Raw genomic sequence first — 27,540 nt, forward strand, 5'->3', positions numbered from 1 at the left:
AGAAGATTTTATGCTAATTGGGAGAATTGGTGAATATTTGTAAGTAAATGCTAATGCTCCAGTACCGATACACCTGCACTGACAGTCTTGTACCGACACTCCTGTACCGATACTCCTGCACTGACACTCCTGTACCGACACTCTTGTACCGACACTCCTGTACCGACGCTCCTGGGCCGACGCTCCTGTGCCGACGCTCCTGTGCCGACACTCCTGTACCGACACTCCTGTTCCAACACTCCTGCACCGACACTCCTGTACCGACACTTCTGTACCGACACTCCTATATCGACACTCCTGTGCTGACACTCCTGTGCCGACACTCCTGTGCCGACGCTCCTGTGCCGACGCTCCTGTGCCGACACTCCTGTACCGACACTCCTGTACCGACACTGCTTAACCTATGCTCTCTAATCGATAGTCTTCAACTACTGCTACCCATAACTAATGACCCTATGAGTACAACTCAGGGCTATAATGCTAGTAGCATTACTACCTGTAGCAATACTAGTGTACTAGAGCAACCATTTGCTGCAGTCCACTAATTTCACTTGTTCAGCATTAGTTCCAATAGTGTGATAGCCTTTATTCTTTCTACTAGAGCTATCACATGCAGTAGACATACTGATGCAGTCACCTGTACTAGCTCCTAATAGTGCAATCACCTGCCCTAGTACTACCAGGGCAACCATTTGGTGCAGTTTAAAAAGTACAACTATTTTCGATAGTTCAATAAGTGCAACCACTGCTAGTTAACCTAGTAGTACTACCACAACGACTCACAGCAGAGTAAGTACAGCATTTGTCGACAATGCAGTTACTAGTGGGAGTTTAACACAGAATAATTAGAAGTTAGCTATCATTATCTCTAGTGTAACTGACAACTAGACCTTTGGAACCAATAGGTAGGGAAGGGATTCAGAGATCAGAAGAGTCAGACTTTGTCTCCACATAAGCACTATGCAGATTCTTCTGATTTTTAAATAGCACTGGTTATTCTATTGTTACCTCAACAGCCAGGACAATACCAGCTTTTATATATAGTGTGTGAACTATCTCTCGAAGATATGATGTCTGCTTAGCATACAGAAAGCAGAGGCTGTGGGTGTTTTTAAGAGTAATGCTGCACACACAATGACTCTGTGATCTTGACTGAACATATCTGAGTCTAGTGGTAAGGGAACCTCAACAGCTGGACACATGCCCAGTTGCAGAGAGCAGTTTAAGATTGGATGCCGATTCTGTCACCACTAGTCGCCTTTTTGGGAGTTGAACCTCCAACCTGTTGTTTGCTGGTCAGGCATTTTAGAACACTAGACCAGCAGAGAATCATTTATAGCTCTGCTTAACAAAGAGTAGTTGAGCAATAGCTGCTTTGCTAGAGATAGCGATGAGCAGGCAGCCTCTGGATGCGTGTATATAGTTCACAGGCTCTATGAGCAGGAGAGCCTCAAAGTGAATGTGTTTATAGATCACAGGCTTTTATTCATTCTTCCTACCTCAGTGCAGACTGACCAGAAGGTAGGCTGCCTTCTATTTGAAACTGCCACATTATATGAAACAAACTGTTTTTAGACTAATTAGACTCAGAGGTGATCAAAAAGTTCATAAACAGTCTTTTAGCAAAAACAAAAAACCTCGCCCTTTCCTTGTTTTATTATATCGCACTTCGACGGGCAGACATCTTTTAAAGTTTTAGCATAATCACAGACATATAATATGTTTAAATGGCATTATTAAGCTGCTCCCAATTTCTGGAGGCTCCAAATAACAACTATTGGCAGCATTTTGTTGGTGTTTTGACACACACTACCAGGTAATCTCAAGGTACTTTAGCATGTAACTGAATGAGCACAATGTGTCAGCACACTTAACTTGCAGTCTTGTCAGTTAGAGGCCATAGGTCGTGTATCGCTCTGGTAGAAACCTGCGTGGCATGTGGCAATATTTTTATAGCTATAAGTAGATTAAGCTTCTATGTGCAAAAACTGATAGAGCATGAACAGAAATACAAGAGAGTTGAACAGAAATAAAAAACTAGCTGTGATTAATGTTTACTGTTTTGATCAAGCTATGCTCTGGTTTGAGTGTCTCAAATCTTAAACTTTGTGGAGATTATGCAATTTTTAAAAGTTTCTGTTTGATGTACTGCGATTCCTACGGTTGTCACTTATACTTCTATCTACAGCTAGCGGAGAAGAGCTGATAGAAGGATGAGGAAAACTTGGACTCATCTACACATATTTATCTATTTATCTTTGTAAGCTTGTTGACTTTTCCATAATCTATAAATTTAGTTTGACATACCCATGCATGAAACCCTTGATTGCACTAGACAAGCACTTGCTACCATATGTCTAAGAGATAGGATACGCTATCCATATGAACTTGCTTGCTTTGTTGCACTTGCTAATAGAGTAAGGAGAGTCATACTTACTAGTAGAAAAACAACTAGAACTAACAGGCAGCATTACACATGAGTCTGCTACATAGTTAGGTGCTACTGATTAGGCTCAGGTTCTTAAGTTTAAAGCTGGTTCACAATATACCGTCGTATATCGTCATAATCCACCAAAACTTCGGTGATTGTCGGTGTTAACAATGTTCACACTCTCACAAACTTATCTGCGTTTACATCAGAGAATAGTCCGCGGTATAGCATACTCATTATACAATGTGCTCACGGAATTTTCAAAATACCAGTCGCGTAATGATGGTCATGTAAGAGAATATAGACCAAGCAATCCGACATTGCACAGACTGTTGTAGATATTCGGTGAACTATCGAAAAAGTTTCATCGCTACAATTTTTCCCAATGTACCCGCGTTGTCTCGACCATGCTATCAATGTACGGTGCTCATAATTGACGAATGATCAGCGAGAGGACAACTTCGATGTATGGTGATATAGTGTAAACCAGCTGGTTTGGCGATGACAAAGAAAAGAGCTGTTTCGAGCATTATCTATTGCTGAATGATCAGTAAGAATCAACTTTAACTGGCAGATGCTAAACCCAATGACCTTGAATGCTCACACTCAGTTTAAGTACGCTTCATCTCTTCCTTTGCTCAGCTGATGTAAATAATTTAGTAACAGTATCATGTAAGTCATCAGGATATTAAATGACGTATAAGCGACTGACTTAATAACAAAGCTACCCAGAGAGACAGAGGCGTAGTCGACAACACGATAGATAGGATTTGGTAGAGAAATGACAGCAGGTTATTTTAATGTTGGTTTTTTAGGAGACATCAGAAAGGGGTAGAAGAGAGATTGATATAAATGAATGATAAGCTATTATAGCAGTAGGTCATCTTTTAAAATAACTTCAATTTAACTAAATAGTTCAGAGTTAAATTTTAGACATTTTCTTAGGAATTCTCTGCCTTTATCAAATAGTACCACCTTGACAGTCTGGTGCACTGTGAGAGATCATCAGGAGTAATAGCTAACAGCAAAACTACTTTAAAATGCAGCCACGAGCCCGATAAGGCACAGAAGGTGGAGTATCACTTGTTCGAATCCCATTGAAGTCAAACCTTTTAGCGAGGCTTTTGACAGACAAACAGACAGACATGGCTCCTATTTATAGTAAAGATTCTGATTTAATAACATTTTTTAATATATACTCAAAAGCCTGGCAGAGGACCATTTGGGTTATCAATCGCCGATTTAACCTAGTACGCCTATATCTGCCTTATCTGTCAATTTTTGTTGCAGAAAAGACAAGAGTGGGCTTGTTTTTAACTGAAATGAAACAGTGTACAGGGTTCAAGGACACTGTAATGCCATACAAAATGTTAACAAACATTTAGATTGTGGATTAGTTGGGTCCAAAAACAGAAGTTTCATAACTTAGAGACTGAAAGGATGTGGAAGAAAGACCTAGGTTGTGACATCTCTCAACTGACTGGCCACGGGAGAGGATTGGGGCAGACCAGTCCAGTCAGTGACACATAATCCTGTGACATATGAATAAGTGGCAGTATGGTGACACGAACCAAGGAGATAGATAATGACATGCGTTTGTGAGATTAGGTTCTAGCTATGGCCAGTGGGCCATTTAAGGGCGCTTTCAGATTTCTTACGCGTACCTTGGAGATAAACACGTGACTCAATATCAAAATTATATCTGTTACGGAATGGCATATGTGATAAGCATTTGTTTAATCCTAGGCGTATCTATGAACTCGGAGTTGTCTTACAAATGTCACATTTATTATAAAAAAAGTTTCTGGGTTTGATAGCCAAAACAATAAGATACTTGTAAAGATTCCAAGCCACCTCTTTTGCTGATGCGTGCATCGATCTGCCATCAATGGACCTTATGAGGCTCGAATATCATGTACTAGAAACGCAGCAAAAACTACCATAGCTTTTCTAAAACTAGAAGGGTACACAACAGGAATCCAAGTGCCTCACATTTATTCAATCATGTTCCCTCACACATAGACAACCAAAAGCCTCCTAAATGCCGCTTCACACAATACTGCTGTATGTCAGCATTAATACAACAATACTTCGGTGATCATCCGTGATAACATTTATCACACTATTGCTAACCCATTCGCTTTTTCATCAGCGAATAGTCCGTGGTATAACATTCTCACTATACACAGTCACTGAAACAGTGAAGTACTAGACCCACAGCAACTGTCATAGAAGAAAATACAAATGAAGCAATCGATGACAGCCAATCACTATCGCTAAAGTGGTACACTTTGCACAGGCTGTCGTCGATGCTTAGCAAACTATCGGTAAAGTTTGACAGCTGCAATCTTTCCGGTGTATCCGCATTGCCTCACCAGTGCCATCGCTTTAAGGTGCGCATGATCAACAATTAATTGCCGAGAAGACAACCCTGACATACGGTCATATAGTTTTAACCAGTCTTTAAGAGCCTTCAGCATTTGTTCTCATTTACAATTGGGCTTCAAAAAACCTGGTTACAAGATCAGCCATTGTTGTATTAAGTGATGTTTATTAACTTTTCTTAGGAGCAAACAAGACAAATGCGTAAAGTTATCACAATTAAGTAACTCTGGAATAGCCCCAAATATGAATGCCCACGCATGTAATTAACCAGCAGGATATAAAGTTAATTGCAGAGCTGCAACCAAACCATAAATATTTGATGCTGATCTGCACTCATGCATGTTCAGTTCCAGAGCATTTAGACAAATGGTGGCTAAATGGTGGTAGTTGTGAATAGAAAAATGACTCAAGACTATTACAGTTTTAAACTATTCACATGCTTAATGGACACTAGTTCACATTTTAAGCTATTTCAGCAAAGATTCTAAGTCTAACCATTGTTCAAATTGGTTTTAGGAAAAGGGTTTTCAGCTCTACAGTCAGGAGCAGATAACTTTCTTGCTGCCAACTGCCTAAAATGACTACGAGCTAGTTCAAAAATTACTCCAGTGAGAACAGATTCTGTTTTTCATTCATGGACTAGTTTTCTCTTAGTATTGCTGCTGACCAGACAGCAATAATAAGTTTGTGCTGGCTTTAATTAATTTACAAATACCAGCCCCAAGTACTAGTAAAACTTTACTATAATAAAAGCTGTGCCCATCCAAAGTCAGCTAAGAGCCTTAGGAAAAAGATTGCCCTACATGGGAATCAAACTTGACTATGTTGTGTTGCAGTCAAGCACGCTACCAACTGTATCACCAAACCACCTTGCTAAGTTCAAAACTACATGTAATTGTAAATATAGTTATACCTATATATATATATGGTTATTTCACCTGACATTCTCTCATGGCACATGGGGCTGCCAGGGTACTAGTGTAATATACTTGCAAAGCCGCAATTAATCGTTCAACTACTTGCAAAGTCTGCATATACTGATTTTAAGTAGCGGCCCAAATTTAAATCTTTGTCGAAAAGTTAAAAACAGTGTAGAGAGTGATGTACATGTAGGTATTGTCTATACATGCTTGAATATGCCAACAAAGGAGCCATGCTATCTGTAAAGCTATATTGCTGACGCTAGCTGCTTAGAATAGACAGCAGAGTCTATTAATCGCTGATAAAGAGAAGAGATGCCAAATGGAGATAAAACTTTCATAAAAATAAACATATAAGGTGCGTGCAAAGCCGTAGGGGATGAGAAGCCCCAATGAGTCAGCCATCTAGGCATCTGAGAAAACTCGAAAGAAAAAGATGGATGAGTAAACTGAAAGAGGAAAGCTAGCCCGTGGCAGATGGCTATACATCGTGTTCAAGAAGGTCGTGCCTCTTTTCAATAGAATAATGCAAACAATAGACTAGTTGTCCCACGGTATTAGTGATTATTATGCAAGCATGCATCAGTGGCTATGAGTAATGTAGTCTCTCACCTCTGGCCAAAGAATGACCAATACTAGGGATGCTGTTTAACATAAGGAAACCTCCACACACTCACCATAAACTTACTGTCAGTAATTTAAGGAATTTGCAGTAAGTTTGAAGTGTTACTGGAAGATCTTTGATCAAAATGAGTTGAAAGCTGAGAGAGAGAGAGACGGTGAAAACTTGTACGAATGGTTCATTTGCTGCTGTTAATAAAAGCGTGTAGAATTACATTGGTAACATATTAAAAACTTTCATGATCGCACTTCTTCCGCCATAAAGAATCGTAATTTGAGCTAAAAACTCACCGACGCCGCATTAGCTTGTTGTAAAACCCCATATTTTCTTCTTGCTTCGCTGATGGGTTAGACGAGTTGCCGTTCTTCACACTAACATCGCAAAAACTCGATCTATGACGTGGATGCATGGTCATCATATCAGACTGGTACCATTCTTCAACAGCCTAGTATGTACGACTAACTACATAACAAAGCAGTGACTCTTCCTTCCCTGCAGACTCTTTCCTAATCCTGTAATTGTCTAGCTGGGCGTATAGATCTCGCAAGTATGTTGCGTACTGCACCGCTGCGTGGAAAAGTCTTCCTTTCCGACTGACTGAACAGCCAATACAACGCATAAAGGAATATCGGAAGGCTAGTTGGCTGTTAAGTGAGTGATACATCATCTCGGCCTGTCATTGGTGGAGAGAGCGTGAAAGAGCAAAAGACCATTCAATCCGAAACCTTGCTTATTGCTTACTTTAATATATTCTGGCTTAAAAGTCTAAAACAATCTGTTGGAACTTGTCAACAGTCCAAATTAAACACATAGGGATTCTTTGAACTTTATCTGATTCAACAAATACAGCACTATGAATGTAAAACCTTTCATTGACTTGAGTAAGTCATCATTGACTTGAGTAAGTCATCATTGACTTGAGTAAGTTATCAACAAAAATGATGTTTTTCGTTATATTACAAAAGTGAGACTACAGAAATCAAGAATTATTGAGTGAGTTGAGCCGATGTGTAGTAAAAGTTGGTAATCTAATAGTAGGACTTATTGCGGAAGAGTCGGAATAGGGAATCGGCTAATTTTCAATTAATCATTTCTAATTCTTTTGGTATATTTAAACATCCATTTTACTTAATATGAATTAGCAATCAAATGGACACTATGATACAAGTTTTAGAAATACCTATATACTATTATATCAACCATTAAAGACTCCACCACTCTCCATCTACAGTAGCAGAGAATGAATATGTAAAATCCTCAAACCTATCAATCATGAATTGTCAGATCAACAATTGATATAAACTGACAGAAAGCTTTCATACGCCAACACAGATCCCAATGTATTAGGAACTAAACATGCTCAGTGCAATCACAAGCCCTGTTCGCACTAGCTTTTGGTGATTAGTGATTTCCATTGATTCGCGCAAATGCGAAATCGTTCTTGTGACCCGACTGAACATTGTAAAATAGCATACGACTGTTGGAGATTGTGAAATGCTTGACTTTCATTTTGAAGACAAACATAAATCACAACTTGAACAAATAAATAATTGGTTCTTTTAAAAACCTACATCGGTTACCAAATTGAATGATTAACTTTAGTTGAGCATCGATGGTTTTCAACATTAGTCATAAGCCCTAAGCACCTTATCAGCATCTTGTCAATAAGCTTTAGTATAAAAAGTCGCCAAAGATTAAAGATTTCGCTAGGAAATACTGTTGAAATACGGTTAGCTATAATGCAACACAAAAAGTCATTACAATACATTTAAAACAGGAATTGTTTTACCTGAATGTTGAGTTTTCACTAACCAGTTAGCTAGTGGTACATAGCTGCCTAGTTGCCACCTAGTCGTCGCTTGAAATGAGTAGAAAGATGGCAGATGATTTAGTCGTGATGCTAAGTGTCACAGACAGATAAGAGGGGGCAGAGAGTTCAGCACCATCAGATAAGAGAACAGTGGGCACAGCAAAGTGTTACAAGCATCCAAATGTTTCTCTCCTTACTAATTCCTATGCTATGATTTTTATGTTGTCATGGAAACCGAAAAAGAAAAAGTAAAAACTGAAAGTGAGAAGTAAACTCAACCGTTCAGTTTTAAAACCAATTTTTTTGCCTTTGGTTCACGAAACTGTCTACTTGACTGTACATTTTTATGGAATGTAGGAAGCTGAGCGTAAATCCTTTTCTTTTGAGTTTCTCGAACATGTAATCACTTATCGAGATAACAAGCTGTAAATATTATAAAAAAACATCTCACAATATGGTTGACCAATCAGATATTTTCTCTGTACGCCCTTTAAGCCAAGCCTATAATTGTTATCTTTTACAAGCATATGTTTAACAAAAAGAATTAGTTCATCGTTTGGTCGACAGGTCGAGCATTCAAGACAGTTTGCTATACTCAATCACAATTTCTTAGGTTGCATGCTCATAGAGTGTGAGCAACTGAAATTGCGCTTCCATATCTATTTGTTTTTTTATTTGTAACCAAAAGCTAAAATATTTTAGCCACTGGCTTATCATTTTAAGTAATTTTTAACAATGAAACAATGCTTAGATGATAACAGAACTAGCCAATGAAACGTTAAAGCAATTAGAATCAGTACCAGCATGATGGCTTCATTAACTTTTTCTAAGAGCAAACAAGAAAAATGAAAGTTTGAAAATTAGCACAAGTTAGACAACTGCAAATGGTTTCCGGACTCCACTGCAAACATTTGACCAACACATTCATTGAGCGCCGCTGAATTCATCAGGCATTTAGAGCATCAGTTTAGTGAGTCCATTTTACCTACATTTGCTCTTTACAGTTCCACATACTCCCTTTGTGAAATTCTAAATTGCTTGAGCTACTTTTAGCTTCTTAATAATTCTGCCCAGGACTGCTGCCAAGGATTGCTCACTCGCTTCCCTGACGAGCTATGAATCAGCGAAAGAGAGAGTGATCATATCAGCGGAGAGATCTCAGCAAGCGTGTGTGTTCGAGGAAATGCCAGATAAGAACCTAAGGTGCTACGACTCTTAAGTGATAATGTGTAACAGATGCGGCAGCGAGTTATCAACAACCCCTCCTGACAGCGATTGCATGCAAATTAACCCTAGAACTAGAATTGCTTTAAGGGTTCTCTACAAAGAATGATATTTCACACAAATGATGGCATCATAGCGAGGCTTTTAATAGCATTGGCACGCGGGCTTGAATTTTGATGTCGCTTTGGGTTTTTTGTATATCGTGCATCTTATTGGCTAACTGTGTCAGCAATAAACACGCACTTTGAAATATGGAAAGTGACCATAATGATAAGCTAGCTATTTTGAGAATTTTTTTCCTGATTACTAAAAATAAAAAATGGTAATTGAAAATCACTTTGAATGTGAAACATCGTTACACAATGTATTTCCGTTACGAATATCATTGGACAATGTGTGACTATCACAGATAATATTTGGCAATATATTGCTCTCTCAAGTACGATTGGAGTATATGTTGCAAGCGCGAATATTATTACACCGCATATTGTCATCACCAAGACCAAAATTTGACCAAACCCAAGGTTAGGCTCACAGCCTGGAAAAGACTGAAATCAGAGTTAGAAAGATCAATAGTATCTATATCATCAAATTGATAGAATTTGAAAGATCAGTCTTGTGAAGATATTATTACTGGTGGAACAAACTCAACTCAAAATGATCAACCGGTTGTGTCACAAAGTAGATGGAATGCAACAAATATGGCTGACATTCTACAGACACCCGAGGCTAAGTCTTGTTTTGTTGCTACCTGCCTAAGCACGATGCTGCCATGACAGCCGCAGTTATAACTTCAATGTTCATCAACTACCGAATGAGAGGTCATTGATTAGATTAACAAAGAACACTCCTATCAAACAACATACACCAGCTGAGACAACTTGTTAATTTACAAAGATTAGCCTTTTAAAAAAATCGATCAAATTTTGTTTGTGAACAGCGGCTACGAAGTGGAGTCAGTCACTAAGCAGCACAATTTTCTTTTCTGATCATCAATGTCATAAAACATCAATAGGGATGGCAAGTAAAGATGCATTTACCCAGAATTTTAGTAGACGTTATCAGAAAGTATTTTTCTATCATTTGTGTTTGTTTTTGATACTTGAGGTGATCTGACTGCCAGCATGTTTCAAAATTAATATTCGCCAAAACTTGATTGCGGTTAAAGCGTGTTGCAATAAATAAATCATAAATAAATAATTAAATTGAAATTAAATAATTAATAAATAACTTTAAATAAACATATTAAAACACTTATATCATATAGTCATATTACTAACTTTAAAAACTGGACCAACTCAAGCTTGTACGATGGCTGAATAACAAAGTTTCTAAAGCATTTGGTAACATTTTAGCTTCAATTCTTGATTCTGTATCTGAACTAATGCAAACTTTGGTTCTTTAGATTAATAAGAAAACATCCTAATAAAACATTTTCTGTTTATAGCTATAAGTTGATGGATAGTTTAAGAAGATCTCTAAGTTAATTCTCATTTCTGTTTTGGCTGCAGCTCTTGAGCGATCTTCAGTCCAAGAGAGCTTCATAAAAATAAACAACCTCAACTTTTCTGTAAGACAATAGATAAAGAAAGAAAGGAATGCCAGAGATTTAACCACAGTTCAAGTTTCTGACTAATTATAGAAAGGGTACTTCAGAGTTAGTAATCGCATGAAGCTGGCAACCATATCTGATAGGCACAAACTAGAACAATGGAAGAATGTTTTTACGGACATAGGAAACTTGATAGCTTAGAGTCACAGTTACTGATGGGAAACATACATAGGCATATACAACACGAACCCTTAAGACATTTTTGCATAGTTCAAAGTTCAAATGGACAAAAACATTCCTTTGTTTTTTTTACGTATTTCTGTATCCGATTGTGAATGAGTCATTAGCTTGAAGTCCTAGCCATTTTCTAACAATATCTATAAAAACATTCACTTGAGGTCCTAGCCATTTGCTAACAATATCTGTAGAAACATGCACTTGAGGTCCTAGCCATTTGCTAACAATATCTGTAGAAACATGCACTTGAGGTCCTAGCCATTTGCTAACAATATCTATAGAAACATGAACTAAAAATTCTGTCTCCAAAAAACAACCTAATGACTGCAGGAAAAGCTGTTTCATCAGTCTCGACAATATAAGTGTTAAACATTTAAAGATTAGTTTTTGCGCTGCGCATCCTTCTATGGAAAGTAGCATTGGCTATTGAATTAGTGGCTATGATTGTTGAAAGGTTTTTTTTTCATAATTTCTTATAACAAAATCACTATTTTTCAATCATGCGCAGTTTCTATGTTGGCCAATAAAATTAGCTTCAGATTGGTTTTTACATCATTCTGTATTTTCACTGGCAGCAAAAAGATATACCACGATAGAGAGCTTACTATCTCGGACAAAACGCCACAACTGCGCTCATTGCTGAGCATACTAGTGAATGAAACACTGAAAGCCCTTTAAATATACAACAACATGTTGACATAATGATGGGGCCATAGAAACTCGCGCTAAACCCTTATCACTGCTTATATTGGCGCTAAACATCTGCCTGTGCAGTTACAAACTAGACAGATTTTCTGGCAGCAGACTAGCTGAAATATTTAAAAAGAATCCAGTGTTCAGCCTCGACACTCAGTAACAAAAGTATGCAAGTTTTGGTGAAAAGGTTTGAAGGAATACATTCGAGTTGCCAACAATAGCGTATCAAGCGAGCGATCAGCAACTACATTCCGGCGGAGCTAGTTTATGGGGCATGAAAAGACAACAACAATACACTCGCGAACTAAGTAAACAGGAGGGCAGATACTGACAACTGGCGAGAGAATTAACTCTCTATAATTAACTGTGTATGGATAACAACTGACAGAAAGTGTGCCGAGTCAATTGACTTATACAAAGTCAATTAAAGAGCTACTTTGTAAACGTTCTGAAAACACAAAGAGAACAAAAACAGGCTGTCATTAGAAGTGGCAGGTTTACGAAAAGCGAGAAGGTTTTCTGGCACCTCTAATTGTTATTAATTATAAACTGGGGCAAAGGAACTAAACACGCTCTTTCATATCAAAGACAGCTATTTATCAGCTGATGGGCAGAGCTTTCATTCGCTCAGAAACAGCGGCAATTAATTGCTATTTGCTCACTATCGCTGCTTCTATGGTGAAGATGAGTCGGATTTGGAATTGTGCGCACCTTGAGTTACCCCATGCGTTGTTTCAATGGACATTTGTGTGCTGCAGATGAGTGTCGACGCTTTGTCACAAAAAATAAGCATTTTTACCCTAGAGGTCATAGCGGCATACTCGAAACTGTTGAAATAGGAATGAAGGAAGGGTAAAAAAGATTTAAAATGGAATAGCTAGCCCGGCATTTGCAAGAGCCATTTTCATTTTGTGCAAACATGAAACATTCAGTAAAATTTGCGTGTATCAAAACTCGCTTGACTCGCGCATTTTTGTTGTCTCCATCTTGCAGATGACCCAAACTTACAGATTATCCACGCCATAGAAACATAATGATAAACTGGGGCGTATAAACTAAACACTCGCTCTCGTATGAATGACAGCTATCTCTCAGTTGATGGTCAGAGATTTCAGCTGCTTAGAAGCAGTAGCGAGCTCAGGCTTCTTGTCATCTGACACGTTTCACTCAGCTGTTAGTAACCTCTCGGGCTCAGCAACTTTGCAAGGTCTGCTGCTTGTTTCGAAATTTTGATGGTTTACATAAACAGCACAGCAGTTCTGCTGCAGCCAAGAAATACAATAACGTGTGAATAGGCAAAGTTCTCTTGTTGAGCGGCAGGAAACAGGTCACATTTCTTGATATAAACAATATAGGATGACCTTATTTGGTATCTTTGGGTCACCTATGTACATACACCTATGTAGATTAGCAGCATTCATTTGGCGTATTGCGCTACTAGTTATGCAGACCATCTTTGAACGAGGTCTGGCTTAAGAATTCTAAAAACTTCATGCGGCAGCAATATTATCGAATCTTAATGTTTGCTAACGCTAATTTTAGATTTGCTTCTCTCAGTTTTCCTTTTCATGTGATGATTTAAAATGCTGGTGACTGCATCCTTGTGCCAATGATTTCCTATTTCTAGAGCAATTAAAATGAAAACTTGTGATTTCTATTTTTCACTTATTAATTTTTATATAATACAGCTAAAACCAAACTCGAATCAACATTAAAAACTTTGCTGACTTTAAAATTTATCGCGATAGTAATATAACATTGCTCGTATTGACAGGCAGTGGCATGTAATAGATTTTGAGAATTATATAAACATGTGCTATTGGGAACGGCTAAGACTTGAGGTGAGGCTCAAACTCTGGTCTCTGGTAGGAGATCCGAGTTTAAGTAGGCATTACAACTCAATTGGTAAACCGGGTGAGGAAACAATTTCTTTATACATATATAAACACGTATAATAAAGTTAATCATACCTTGAGCTATTCATCTCCAATCTTGAAGGGCGCACAACCATACTAAATGGGTTAACCTCGGCCTACAGAGAAATAATGTTATGCGTAAGAGAAAATGATATATATAGAGAAATAATGTCATAGTTATTAAGGAGGCACTAGAAATGTATAGATTCGAACACAATAAGAATCACAAAAGAGAGGAATTACTGGGACATGGTGACACTTGATATAGAAAGTTGGCTCGATTGAATTAATTATATTCAAAGTTACTTTTTATTTAGTTGTTTTTCAAGTTTACTAGGCATCATAGAGAAAGCAACTGACATACACTACAAAGATATGTCATCTACAAGCGATGAATAGCTCTATGAAAACTGCTAGCCAAATGACTTGTAAAATACTAACTAAATAAGCTTATGCTCTGCTTTTATTGACAGGCTTACGAATTTTGTAAGATCCATGGTATGTGTTTGCAGGCAGGTAGCTGTATGTTTATTTAGCCCTAGTATTACCTGCTGCGTTGTTTACTAGTTCTTTATGAGGCAATACTAAACATAGTTATGCTATGCATTGTTGGCTAGACCCAAAGCATACCTTTCATTGTGTATCGTATCGTATGACATTTATTTTGCTCGTGCCTTTAATGTGGGCACAACCAGCAAGCGAGATATCTCATCAACAGTCATTAAGAATAGCTCTACATCTTTTAACTCATTTACAACCTTCATTAGCAGCCTTTCTAGTATTGTAGTCGTTGCTAGGCGACCAATATGAGTTATCTTGCCTTTAAATTTTAGGCATTTCAAGTATTGTTATTTCTAAATTATAAAAGAAAAACGTTTGATTGGTTATGTAAAATAACATCTAGCTAATCAGAAAAAGCGATAATATTTTTAATGATGTCTTCCGCAATAGCTTTAATCAAAATATGAAACCTATGTAGACATCAATCGAACCCGGAAAACATCGTGGCAATTTCAAACTTGATCGGTTATTTTCAATATTCCGTTGACTATGTAAGTTAATATGCAGAGTCAGAAAAGGTGAGACAGTGAAGTATTGCATATATCAAAAAGTCAGAAGAGGTGAGACAGTGAATTATTGCATATATCAAAGAGTCACAAGAGGTGAGACAGTGAAGTATTGCATATATCAAAGAGTCAGAAGAGGTGAGACAGTGAAGTACTGCATATATCAAAGAGTCACAAGAGGTGAGACAGTGAAGTATTGCATATATCGAAGAGTCAGAAGAGATGAGACAGTGAAGTATTGCATATATCAAAGAGTCACAAAAGGTGAGACAGTGAAGTATTGCATATATCAAAGAGTCAGAAGAGGTGAGACAGCGAAGTGTTGCATATATCAAAAAGTCAGAAGAGGTGAGACAATGAATTATTGCATATATCAAAGAGTCACAAGAGGTGAGACAGTGAAGTATTGCATATATCAAAGAGACAGAAGAGGTGAGACAGTGAAGTATTGCATATATCAAAGAGACAGAAGAGGTGAGACAGTGAAGTATTGCATATATCAAAGAGTCAGAAGAGGTGAGACAGCGAAGTGTTGCATATATCAAAAAGTCAGAAGAGGTGAGACAGGGAATTATTGCATATATCAAAGAGTCACAAGAGGTGAGACAGTGAAGTATTGCATATATCAAAGAGTCAGAAGAGGTGAGACAGTGAAGTACTGCATATATCAAAGAGTCACAAGAGGTGAGACAGTGAAGTATTGCATATATCGAAGAGTCAGAAGAGATGAGACAGTGAAGTATTGCATATATCAAAGAGTCACAAAAGGTGAGACAGTGAAGTATTGCATATATCAAAGAGTCAGAAGAGGTGAGACAGTGAAGTATTGCATATATCAAAGAGACAGAAGAGGTGAGACAGTGAAGTATTGCATATATCAAATTCAAAAAGTAATTTCTTATCTTGAAAAATTATGATTAATATTTAATTCTGCTGATTTGAATGGTTGTTTTTTGCGCTTTCTAGTGAGTCCGTAACAACCACATGGTAAATGAGTTAATATTTAAGTTATCTTTAAGCCTCTCAGAGCTCTGTAAGAGTTCTGAAAGAGTTCTGCAAAAACTCTTTCAGGACTCTAAGAGAAACGCTCGAGTCAAATAAAGCTCTGATAGTTTGTAAATGAGTCTACATTATCGACATGTTACCGATCAAAACTTTGCAAACGCATTCTATAATAGAAAAATCTGATACACCTTACCAGTGGTTTCCTTACTCTAGGAGATTCAGTAGGTGTGGAAGCAGATGTTGGGCTTCGTTCATTGCCCATAGGTGTACAAGGTGCACTGACTATGGTGCTTGCATCCCATGATTGCATGTACGCCTGCTGTGAATCATTTCTCTTTAGATGTGACAAGTCAGCGCTGTTTCTATGCTGACTAGCAGCTTGCGCGGAGGAAGTTCGATCAAGGCTGTCAGCTCGAGGGTTCCTTGTGTTAAATGCCCTAGCAATGTGAAAAATTAAACAGATCAATAAGAATCGGTTTAACAAATGAATTATGATCAATAATATTTTCTTTTATTTTGCATCAATTGACTTTTTCTATAGCTATTATACCTAAGAAATATCTCACTTCACGTGAGAAGATAACTCTTAGGTTGTTTACGGCATTTATACTAAAGAAAACCTTTTCTTCACACAAGAAGACAACTCCAAATAGTTTTATGAGAAAAATGGTCAGATACAGATATTTTCAGCTATAAATACGCTGTGAATTGGTAGGCTATTTATAGAAAATAGCCAAGTTTGGCAGTAGCTTATCAAATTCCTTCTTACGCAAGAGATAATATTCAGAGATAGATACATTCCATTAAAACTTGGGAGCTTATAAAGTGCTACTTCTTCCTTGCATTTTTAGACTGGTGTTAAACCAAGTCTAAAAGGACAAGTAATAAAAGAATGACTAAAGAAAAAAATTCTGATGTAAAATAATCAAATACAGAAACTTGATAAGGTTTTTGTGGCAATACTAGGTGTGAAACATGTTAAGAAAGAATGTCTTATTTTAGTTCAAGCTAACCAAAATTGAGCCATGAGTATTTGTTTGATCAATCGAGCATTTTTAGCTTTTTCGTTTATTCACGTCTCAAGTCAAGATATACACCATCAGGCCTGCAAATCCTTTTAGGCCTGGAAATCAAATTGAGCCTGAAAATCCTTTCCACCAAATAAAAGAAAAGCTTGAAGCACTAGGGTACTGATTTATCACTGGTTGATATCTAACAAACGACTACTGCCTTTAGTGTATACCATCAGCAAGAGGAGTGCCAGAACTTTTCACTCACAAGATTTGTTTTTAGTAACTTACCGTTCAGATTGTATTCTTTGCATGGGCCGTTCCTGAGGCGCTACACTAGATGATGTGATAAATGGAGAACTGTTGCTTTTTGGAGCGAAAATATTGTCAACCATCCCATCCATGCTAGAATCTCGACTTTTTCTTTTATAGAAGTCTATCAGGTTATCTCTTATAGATGTCTTGTGATCACTGCCTCTTACATCCATTGAAGAACCACGGCTATAAAACACATGGAAGAACCCCGACTATAAAACACACTGAAGAGCCATAGCTATAAAACACATTGAAGAACCACGGCTATAAAACACATTAAAGAACCCCGACTATAAAACACATTGAAGAACCACGGCTATAAAACACACTGAAGAACCCCCCCCCCCCCCCCCCCGGCTATAAAACACATTAAAGAATGATAATAGAATAATTTAGCAAAGAACGATGACTGGAATTTAGGAGAAGGCGTCTGCAAGTTTGTAGTTGACTACTAGCATGTTCACTTCTACTGATAGACTATAAGACTAGTACAAACAGCAGTTTTTGATAAAAAAATTGTGTTAATTGTTTATGAAAAGCAGAACAAGTCGTATATCGTAAAATATCTATAATATTGTATATATATCAAAAAATGTCGCAAAAAGTCCACAAAGTTTTGATCCAAAGATGGATGTAGAATTGATTTTTACCAAAAAACTTTGATAAAACAATGTTTGGTTATTAGGTTCGGATACGTCGCCTAATCTTCTAATTTAAAATTGTCGTACCTTTCTCTGTAGGAGCTCGTGCGATCTACTTGTTTGGTACGAGGTGGGACTCTCCATGAATCTGTTCGATGAGGTATTTGTCTATTTCTCATGATTACAGAGTCGTGATTGCTTACATTTAAGTCGGAACTGTAGGGAGAGCGTGCTGTAATAGTAATGGTGTTATATAGAGAGGGTGATGTAATAGTAAAAGTCAAAATAAATTTAATTATTCAAATGTATTCCAAATTTGATTTTGTCATTATATATTTGAGGATTTAAAAAAAACATTATTGTGAAAGTTTTACACAGTTTAAGTTGGTGTACAACACAGCTGCTTGAATTAGTGCTCTTTTGGCAGGAAACTCAAACTTATTGTGCACTTTGCTTCATCTAGTAGTCACACTCAATATCTCCTGCTTGTTGATTAATTTATGTAAGCAAAGATAGTTCTGGGCTCGTGAGGACACGACTCCCAAATAACATTTGTTACTAAATATTGATGGCTAGTCGCAGGTAAGTATTATAAATAAAAATACATTCTCTATTTTATTATTATATTTAGTTTCTTTAATTCAGCAACTTTTGTAAGATCACATGCATTTATTGAAGCTCCTATAGATAAATCATATCTAAACGATGTCTCAAGTCTAGCTGATACTCCCATAAATTTAATGGTTAAAATAACCATTGGCTATTGAGCTCTAAACTACATTCATATTAAGAACTTACTAGTTTAGAAAACCAAATATCCATGATTATGGTATCAGAAAGTAAACTCTATTGAAGAATGTTCCATAATGACCAAATGAATAGAGGTCACCGCTGTGGTACGTTTTGCTGCTTGTGTTTTGGAAGCTCATATATTGTCTAATGTCCTTTCATTTGGCTGTAAAAATCTTTAACCTTGACCTTGGTGCCATAATCATTGACTCAGTAGTAGTGGCTAAGATTCATTTCTGATCAGCAAAGGTAATCTTATTATGAGTTGTCCTCTTTTAAAAGAACATCTTGCATGTTTTATATAAAGTCAGGAATAACAAATATTTTAACCTCAAGATAATAGTCATTTTTAAAACACATATATTTTACAAGCTATGAAGATACGCTACATACAGTACGTGTTGTTAACTGGTTCTCATTAACTGCTAAAAACTGGCAGCAGCGGCAGTGATGAGGAGTTTTGCACTAAGTTTGATTATATATTAGTGATTAGCTGCCTATTTTTCTTTTTTAGTTTCAACACCAAATTGTATTGTATTTCATCCTATTATTATACCCTTATTATATTGCAATGCGTTAATGTATAAAGCATTTAGGATTGTTGGTTTTGAGTAAAAATTAGTTGTAACTTAAAAAGTGGCAGTTAAAACCTACAGGCCATTTCATTTCTGTTCATTGAATGACTCTTTACATGACATGTTCTTACAGGTTCTTCAAAACAAACATTTTCAAGTAGTCATCTTTTGGAGATAGGAATCTTCATGTATTATTCCTCTATAAGTCAAAAAATGCCATAAAAGTTCAGTTTTTAAAGCACAAAAGTGCAAATTGTTTTTGTTTAGGGTGCGGTAATTGAACCCATATTTTGGCTGATTATGGTAAGATAAACCAGAACATCAAGCATTCATTTTGTTAGCAACAATAAACACTGCTGATTGCATATGACAGCTATATTTCAAACAAACTGCCTGCAGACTAGACTCTACAATTTCACACTTACGTGTACATAAAAGTGATAATATACCAGCTTTGATAGTAACATGTGCACGAAGACAATTCATACGCTTAGAAGAGCATCATGCTGTCAAACACCGAAGAGTACATCTGTACATTTATAGTAATTAACCAGTCTTAAAAGCAAACCCTTTTGATATTTAATTTTTTTTATAATTTTTTTATGGTTTCATCACTTTGAGTAGCTAATAAATATTTCTTTTTAACAGAACTATAACTTGATTGACTTAAAATATGATACATTTTTATAAAAACATATGACACTCTTTGCAGTACTAAAATGTATTAAGCTCAAAAATATTAATATTTTGGGTTATTTTCTAATTATGTTAGAAAATAAACTCAGTTTACTTATGATTTTTTTCAACTAAAATCACTAAATATTTTGAGCTGAAACAATATTTTATTCAGAAAAGATATTTTGGTTTCATTCAAGACTGATGAACTTAAAGAAATTTTTAGTAAACTTTATTAAAAAGTAGAAGTATTTTTTCACTACTTCTTTTATCATGTTTGATGTTTGGGATGATCTGACCACTAGGATGTTTCAAGATTAAAATTGAAAACACTTGATTGCGGTAAAACTCTCAGATCAAGTAAAATCGCGATTATAGCAACTATAGCTCAAAAGAGATCGACAGGGTAGAGACGAGTAATGCTGCAACTCGAACGCAATAGCCAATATCAACTATAACAATAATAGCAACTAGTGACGTCATTTCAGATGTATTTTCCTTCTGAGTGTTTTAACCATTTATTTTGACCAAATAATGTTAACCGATCAAGTTTTGTCAATTTTAGTCTTGAAACACTCTGGCAGACAGATCACCTCAAACATCAAAAACTATCAAAAATGATAGAAAAATTCCAATACTCTCTGATTCCAATACTCTCTGATTCCAATACTCTCTGATTCCAATACTCTCTGATTCCAATACTCTCTGATTCCAATACTCTCTGATTCCAATACTCTCTGATTCCAATACTCTCTGATTCCAATACTCTCTGATTCCAATACTCTCTGATTCCAATACTACTCTGATTCCAATACTCTCTGATTCCAATACTCTCTGATTCCAATACTCTCTGATTCCAATACTACTCTGATTCCAATACTCTCTGATTCCAATACTACTCTGATTCCAATACTCTCTGATTCCAATACTCTCTGATTCCAATACTACTCTGAGCATCTATTAGAATTGTGTGTAAGTTTATCTTTAACTAAAGCTTGCTGCTGTAGTTTCAGTACGACTACTAGTACACTACTAGTATACTACTAGTACACTGCTAGTACACTACTAGTACACTACTAGTACACTGCTAGTACACTACTAGGTACGGCTAGTCACACTTTGGTGTTATAGTTTAGCATTTTACTCTGCGCTTACTTAGTTGACTTCCAGATCTGTTTGAAGATGGAGCTGGCAGAACCGGAGGAGTCTTTCTAGAAATCCCTTGAACTTGGAGAGAACTTTGTGTAGGCTGATTATACCGACTACTTTGCTCTTCTCTTGTCGGACTTCTGTATCTGCCTCCTTCTGCTGATGTTTGCCTAAAAGTAAAAATCAAACCTACTACGGAAAGGGAGAGAGGAAATACATTGTATACGTACTTTCAACGTCCTTTCACGGTGGTCAAGGTAATTATATCACTAATCAATACGGAATGCAGAAACGCTGATGTTTAAAAGGTCGTATTATACAACCATAATTGATTATAATGCTTGCAAACCTGGCCAGCGAGTTACAATAATATTTGGTAAATTTGTATATTGATATAATGAAATTTCTCACACGTGCATGTTGAAAATACAGTGAAAAGCCATTCTAGTGTGATGTCCTTTCCATAATCCTTTCAACATGGGCACGCACGAGACCGTTGCTTCATTAGCATATTGTGCGGAATACAAAGGAACCATTAACATGGCTCTATGGTATGTGCAGAGAAACAGAGCAAATTTCAGTTGCAAATATCTGAATTCCATTCTATGGTAATATAGCTCACATTTTTTGTAGTCTGGTATTGTTTTCTGCAGGTACAGCTCGATGATGAAAAGATTCTGGTTTTTTAAACCTACCTTCAATGTTACCAACCGCTTAGTAAAAGACAACAATAGACATCAATTATGAGATGCCGACATCTTTCAAATTTCAAAATGAACAAGGAGAAACCTAACATCTCTTTGTATTAGATTTAATTTTTGAGACCCGGTAAACGCATTAGTGTATTTTTTATTTGGCTCTGCGTCTTTATCACAAGACTTCATCTCATAAAACCAAGCTACTTAAGCCATGCGCTGAAGTTTCAAAAACGACTCTATGCCAACCGTGGTAAGATTAAAAGCTATAAACCGTATTGATAGTAGCATTGTGAAGGAAGGTTTGAGGAGTTGCGTATTACATTGTTATATTGGAAAACCGTAACACGAGAGAGCTTGTCTTTGTGTTTGAGATCAATAAATTCCTCGCACTTGATAATGATCCAAAATCCTTATGTCAGTGATCCGTAAGTTAACCTTCTTTAAAAGACTGTTTGTGCAAGCACTCAGCAGCTAAAGCCAATGATGCTGTCACCACCCAGTTCATGTACAACAGTGCTCACGCCAACTAGTTCGAAATGTTGATAACGACCACCAACTTAGAAAAGAGTTAATTATGCAGTTGAACCACTTCAAAGCTGTATAATGCAGACTGGAGACCAGAAGTACATACTTTTGTTATGTTTTCTACATGATTCCAAACAAATCAAATTGAGCTGACTAAATGTTACATTAACTTCTTTTATAAATCAGTGAAAACATTACAAGGTACTTCAAGACAATACAAGCCATTGCGTACATAGTAGTAGGCAGGGAATTGGTTGTTTAGAACAACTTTGCCTTTTTAATATCTGGCGCCACAAGTTGTTAACTTTGCTAAATAATTATGATTCATTTTAGTGTCAAATATTGGTAAACTTAAGAGGTGCACTCGTTTTATCTAACCAATATCATTTTTTATTCCGTTACCCCAACATACTACATCTACCATGTATGTTTTATTGCATGAGCTTTCTGTTGCAACAACCTACAGTTCACAATCTCGGCTCCTCCACAATTGGATTACCGACTTTTAAAACACATCTGTTCAACTCACTAATAATTCCAAATTTCCACCTTATTTATTTTGGCATGTAATGAAAAACATCATTTTATTGATGATTACTACTGCCAATAAAAGTTATACATGCATATGTACATACATACATGTTACATGTATATAAAATGTTACATGTACATAAAAGTTATACGTACGTCTAAAAGGTAACTGAACAACACTACAAACGTGATACCATATATACCATATGTAATATATAATGATACCATATATATTACATTCAACTTTTATAGTCTATGGTTAAAAAACAGGTTTTTAAGACTATAAAACCACTTTAAAGCCACAAGTTTTATGGTTTACCATCTGCTTTCTTTAGAACTTAAGTGCATGCATTCTATGATGATTAAAGTTTTAATCTACAATATAAGTTTTTACATTGAAGTAGTTAAAGTTCAAAGAATTTTACTTATGCGGTGCATCTACCAAGAAAGTTGGCCCAAATGAACTTCTTCATCCCTGATTAGTTGCATAAAACATTTAAATATGATCTAAACCTAAATCTAAACCTTGATAAGCATTATCTGTATTCTCCATAAAACTGTCTAGCATTACCAGCTATATGCATCTCGCCTGACCTCAGTCTCACCGACTGACTAGATTCTACCTTTCTAGGTTTAGCCACTCTTGAATATTTACACAGCAAAATCGTCAAACAAATCCCAACATGAGATCCTGTATGTACAACATTATCCTCTTAAACCAGCCGTACATATTTGCTCACAAATAAAATTAACTAACTATTGCATGAGCACAATCCCTATGACTTGCGTAAATGCTGAAAAGTACACTTGGTCTACTAGTCACAGCTGACGCCACGGTGTAGGACTACTTGACATTCCATTCGTTGAATGCCCCAGTCATTAGCTGTGTGTATTTGAGTGGTCATCCAAGGTGACTACTAAGTGGCTACTAGCTGGTTTGATCAGCTCACAATCTCTGAAGATTCTAGGTTAGCGAATAGCTAATATTTTCAAATAGAATCCAAAAAGTATTACTACATTTTTTCAAACTTTCATAGAATCTTGAGAACAGAGAAATATTCAGACTAGATTTTCTGTTTTCTGTCTAAAAGAAAGATTTGCTGACAGAAATACGGAGCCTAAACTAAAATTAGATTGTTTATGTCAATCTATTCAACAATTATAATTTTTATGTCATCTGTGTAAAACTTTAAAAGTTATGGTTTCTTGGTTTTTCTAAATATTTTTATAAATTCAGTAATTGTTTTTATAATGAACTCTCTTGAAAAAGGTTCCAGAGTTTCTTAAATTCACCCAATCTATCAAATATAATTCTTGGTGAATCTATAGGAAATCGTATCAAAATGCATTGCTTTTAAATAATATTATCTTTACTAACCTTACTGTTTAGTACTGCTTCTACTAACCATAGTGTTTAGTATTGCCTCTACTAACCTTAAAGTTTAGTACTGCCTCTACTAACCTTGTTGTTTAGTACTGCTTCTACTAACCATAGTGCTTAGTATTGCCTCTACTAACCTTAAAGTTTAGTACTGCCTCTACTAACCTTAGTATTTAGTACTGCATCTACTAACCTTAGTGTTTAGTACTGCTTCTACTAACCATAGTGCTTAGTACTGCCTCTACTAACCTTAAAGTTTAGTACTGCCTCTACTAACCTTAGTATTTAGTACTGCCTCTACTAACCTTAGTGTTTAGTACTGCCTCTACTAACCTTAGTGTCTAGTACTGCCTCTACTAACTTTAGTGTTTAGTACTGCCTCTACTAACCTTAGTGTCTAGTACTGCCTCTACTAACTTTAGTGTTTACTACTGCCTCTACTAACCTTAGTGTTTAGTACTGCCTCTACTAACCTTAGTGTTTAGTACTGCTTCTACTAACCATAGTTTTTAGTACTGCCTTTACTAACCTTAGTGTTTAGTACTGCCTCAACTAACCTTAGTGTTTAGTACTGCCTCTACTAACTTTAGTGTTTAGTACTGTCTCAACTAACCTTAGTTTTTAGTACTGTCTCTACTAACCTTAGCGTCCGGTGGCTTGCTTCCCTCACTTGGTTACTGTAAGACTCTTCTTCATGACTATCATTGAATTCGCTGCCTCTTTGGGTAGGGTGTTGCAGAGGCTTGACATCTATAGGTAGAGACATTGGCCGCATATGCTCCTTATCCATGCTTCGCCGATCCAAATTTGAACTCTGCAAACATGTCTGAGTCTGAACTCAATGCCACATTCTTACGTCACCAGCAATGGTGACATTAGATACTCTAGTTGTAAAGGAACGCAGATGACAAAAAGCTAATGCAAACACTAGTTGAAGTTTAAAGACTGAAGTAATTCAAAAATTAAACAATAACACAACGTCTTTCAAGGAGGTGTTGTCTAGAATTACTGGAAGGCTTTTTATATAATTTTTTAGCTGCGTTAATAAGAGGCAATATGAATAAAAATGTTGTAAGGAAAATCACTTTTTTAGATATTGACTGAGAAGAAAATGTTCAGCCGTAATTGATAGAATTTTAGAGCCTATTATATTTTTAGAGAACTAGTGGGGAGCTTTATTTAGAACACAATTATACAGCAAATACAAGATAATTCTATAAGAGTATTTGTTCCAAGGTACAATGATCTCAACAGACGGAACAAATCAAAAATATCGGTATAGACTAACTTTTTATATTGAAGTTTGGCCGCGTAAAGCATGTGACAAGAAAAAGTATACTATGATATTGGGTGTACACAAACATCAAAGGTTTAACAATATAGATAATACATGAGTGTAAAACACGCAATGCTATAGAACATAAACTAATGTAAGATATACAGCTATATAAAGCTTGTGTCAAACATGCGCCAATACAGCACATAAAGCAGTAAAGAGTATATACTCATATAAAACATACACTGATATTTGGCATACAAAATACACCGATACCGAGTGTAGACCATTACAGAGAGCATACACCACTAAAGAGCATACACAACAAAAGAATGCATACCAATACATGACACATATCATTAAAGAGTATATCCCAATACAGAAAGTTTGCCAATACAGAGCACATGATATTAAAGAATGTATGTTGATACAAAAAGTGTACCGATACAGAGGGTATATAAATGTGGAATGTATACCTATATAGAAGATACATCAATCTGAGAGCTATGTTAATTTACGATGTCCGTTGATGTAATGAAAGCACACTTGAGTCATACATGAATAAAACCTTTCACATAATACATATAGAATTGTCAATCATTAACTTTGTTAATATATTTTCATGTTAGGCTGCATATATTGTCAGACACGTAGACTAGAGAACGCTTTTTACCTTAAAGTGAGTTGGACTCACATCACTGCCATCAGTAGATGAGCTCGTAGGAAAGTTCATATAGTTGCCATGGTTTGGCTCCCTCTGCATTGGACCTGACATGACACATGAACCATAATAAGTTCAGTAGCAAGATAACAGCCGAGACATCTCTTTCCACCTCGTTAGCCATTTCAAAATTTTAAATATGCCTTTTATACTCAGGATATGACGCATACTTAGGAAGTTGGAACGGCATATCTAGCACCCTTCCTTAAGAAATAATACAGAATTTGAGCTATACTCTCAACATTGATAGTACTGGTGCTGAGCTGAGAAGCCTGGCAAAGAATCAAAAACTAGGCACTAGGATGATCAATATGAGTTTGAACAAAACGCTTATTTACAGTGATGAAATGGATGTTTCCTATAGGGCCTTGGTCATTGTTATGATAAAAGTTACGGTTACAGTGGTTTTAGGTTTCTCGTGAGGCACACATGTGTATACTATATATAAGTGAGATTGTTTTCCTTATATACTAAAAAACCTTGACACAAAATTTAACGAATAGCCACAACAATAAAAAATTAATTAAATTCAAGCTATTGTATTCTATCAGTAATGATGAGGCAGCATACTAATATAATCCATAACCAAAATTACACAAACAATGTTTTATTGGATAAAAAACTTAGACAGACTTACTGATTGGTTCGTAAATATTTTCTATGTCGTGGATGCTGCTGGCAGGTCTGAGGCTGTCTAGATCTTCGTAATGGTTGCTGCTTTCCGTGTCAGCCAGCCCTTGCCTCATAAGCTGCAATTAGTAGCCAAGCAGACTATAGATTGATGCATGTACAATATAATTATGTATATAACAATTAGTTTTATCTAAATCATTATAATATTCAGGTAGGTATTGATCGCTTGTCTGTCTTGCCCAATGACTCACCTCATTTCGTGCTCCTATTTTTAACGTCAAACATATTAAGCTACTAGAGAAATTTCATTTCGAAATCTATGTCAGTTTTAGCTAAGAAGGCTGCCACATTGACACAATTTTTTCAACCAGTTTCATTGCCTGAGTCTAGCTTATGATTGCACTAGTTCCTTGTCTTGATCCATAAGTGGCACCTGTTATCACTGTCAAGTGTTGTTGTTATAGCATCTCAAGGGCTACATTAGTTTCTAAAATCTGATAGAACATTCTTTTACCTGATCAAATATTTAGCCGAGATTGTTCAGCTGATGGTTTCAAAGTTATGCTACTATAGGCAATTTTGAAACAGGAAACAATGTTTTTTGCATGACTGTCTGTTGATATCTTTTACAAAATCTGCGCTGTTCACAAACCGATCCATATTGACCTGTAGACATTAACTATTAGTGTTGTTTCACACTAAATCGCTGTATCTCGGCGTTGCAGCCACAATACTTTGGTGATTGTGGCACCGAAA

General features: G+C 36.3%; 1 protein-coding gene across 3 annotated transcripts in view; it reads right to left on the reverse strand.

The window, feature by feature from the left end:
- The window catches only part of LOC137405600 (serine/arginine repetitive matrix protein 2-like), a 75,582-nt gene that overhangs the window by 19,749 nt on the left and 28,293 nt on the right, over positions 1-27,540 (reverse strand). For all 3 annotated transcript variants that reach the window (XM_068091912.1, XM_068091916.1, XM_068091913.1), the window contains exons 5-12: positions 26,789-26,900; positions 26,104-26,198; positions 24,796-24,968; positions 21,026-21,189; positions 17,919-18,063; positions 17,167-17,376; positions 16,059-16,302; positions 13,848-13,909 (exon numbers count right to left, since the gene is read on the reverse strand). In XM_068091912.1, coding sequence (XP_067948013.1) covers positions 13,848-13,909; positions 16,059-16,302; positions 17,167-17,376; positions 17,919-18,063; positions 21,026-21,189; positions 24,796-24,968; positions 26,104-26,198; positions 26,789-26,900 — 1,205 coding nt within the window. The remainder of the gene's footprint in view (positions 1-13,847; positions 13,910-16,058; positions 16,303-17,166; positions 17,377-17,918; positions 18,064-21,025; positions 21,190-24,795; positions 24,969-26,103; positions 26,199-26,788; positions 26,901-27,540) is intronic.

The sequence above is a fragment of the Watersipora subatra genome, chromosome 10 (genome assembly GCF_963576615.1).
Source record: "Watersipora subatra chromosome 10, tzWatSuba1.1, whole genome shotgun sequence".
In the NCBI taxonomy this organism is placed as follows: domain Eukaryota; kingdom Metazoa; phylum Bryozoa; class Gymnolaemata; order Cheilostomatida; family Watersiporidae; genus Watersipora; species Watersipora subatra.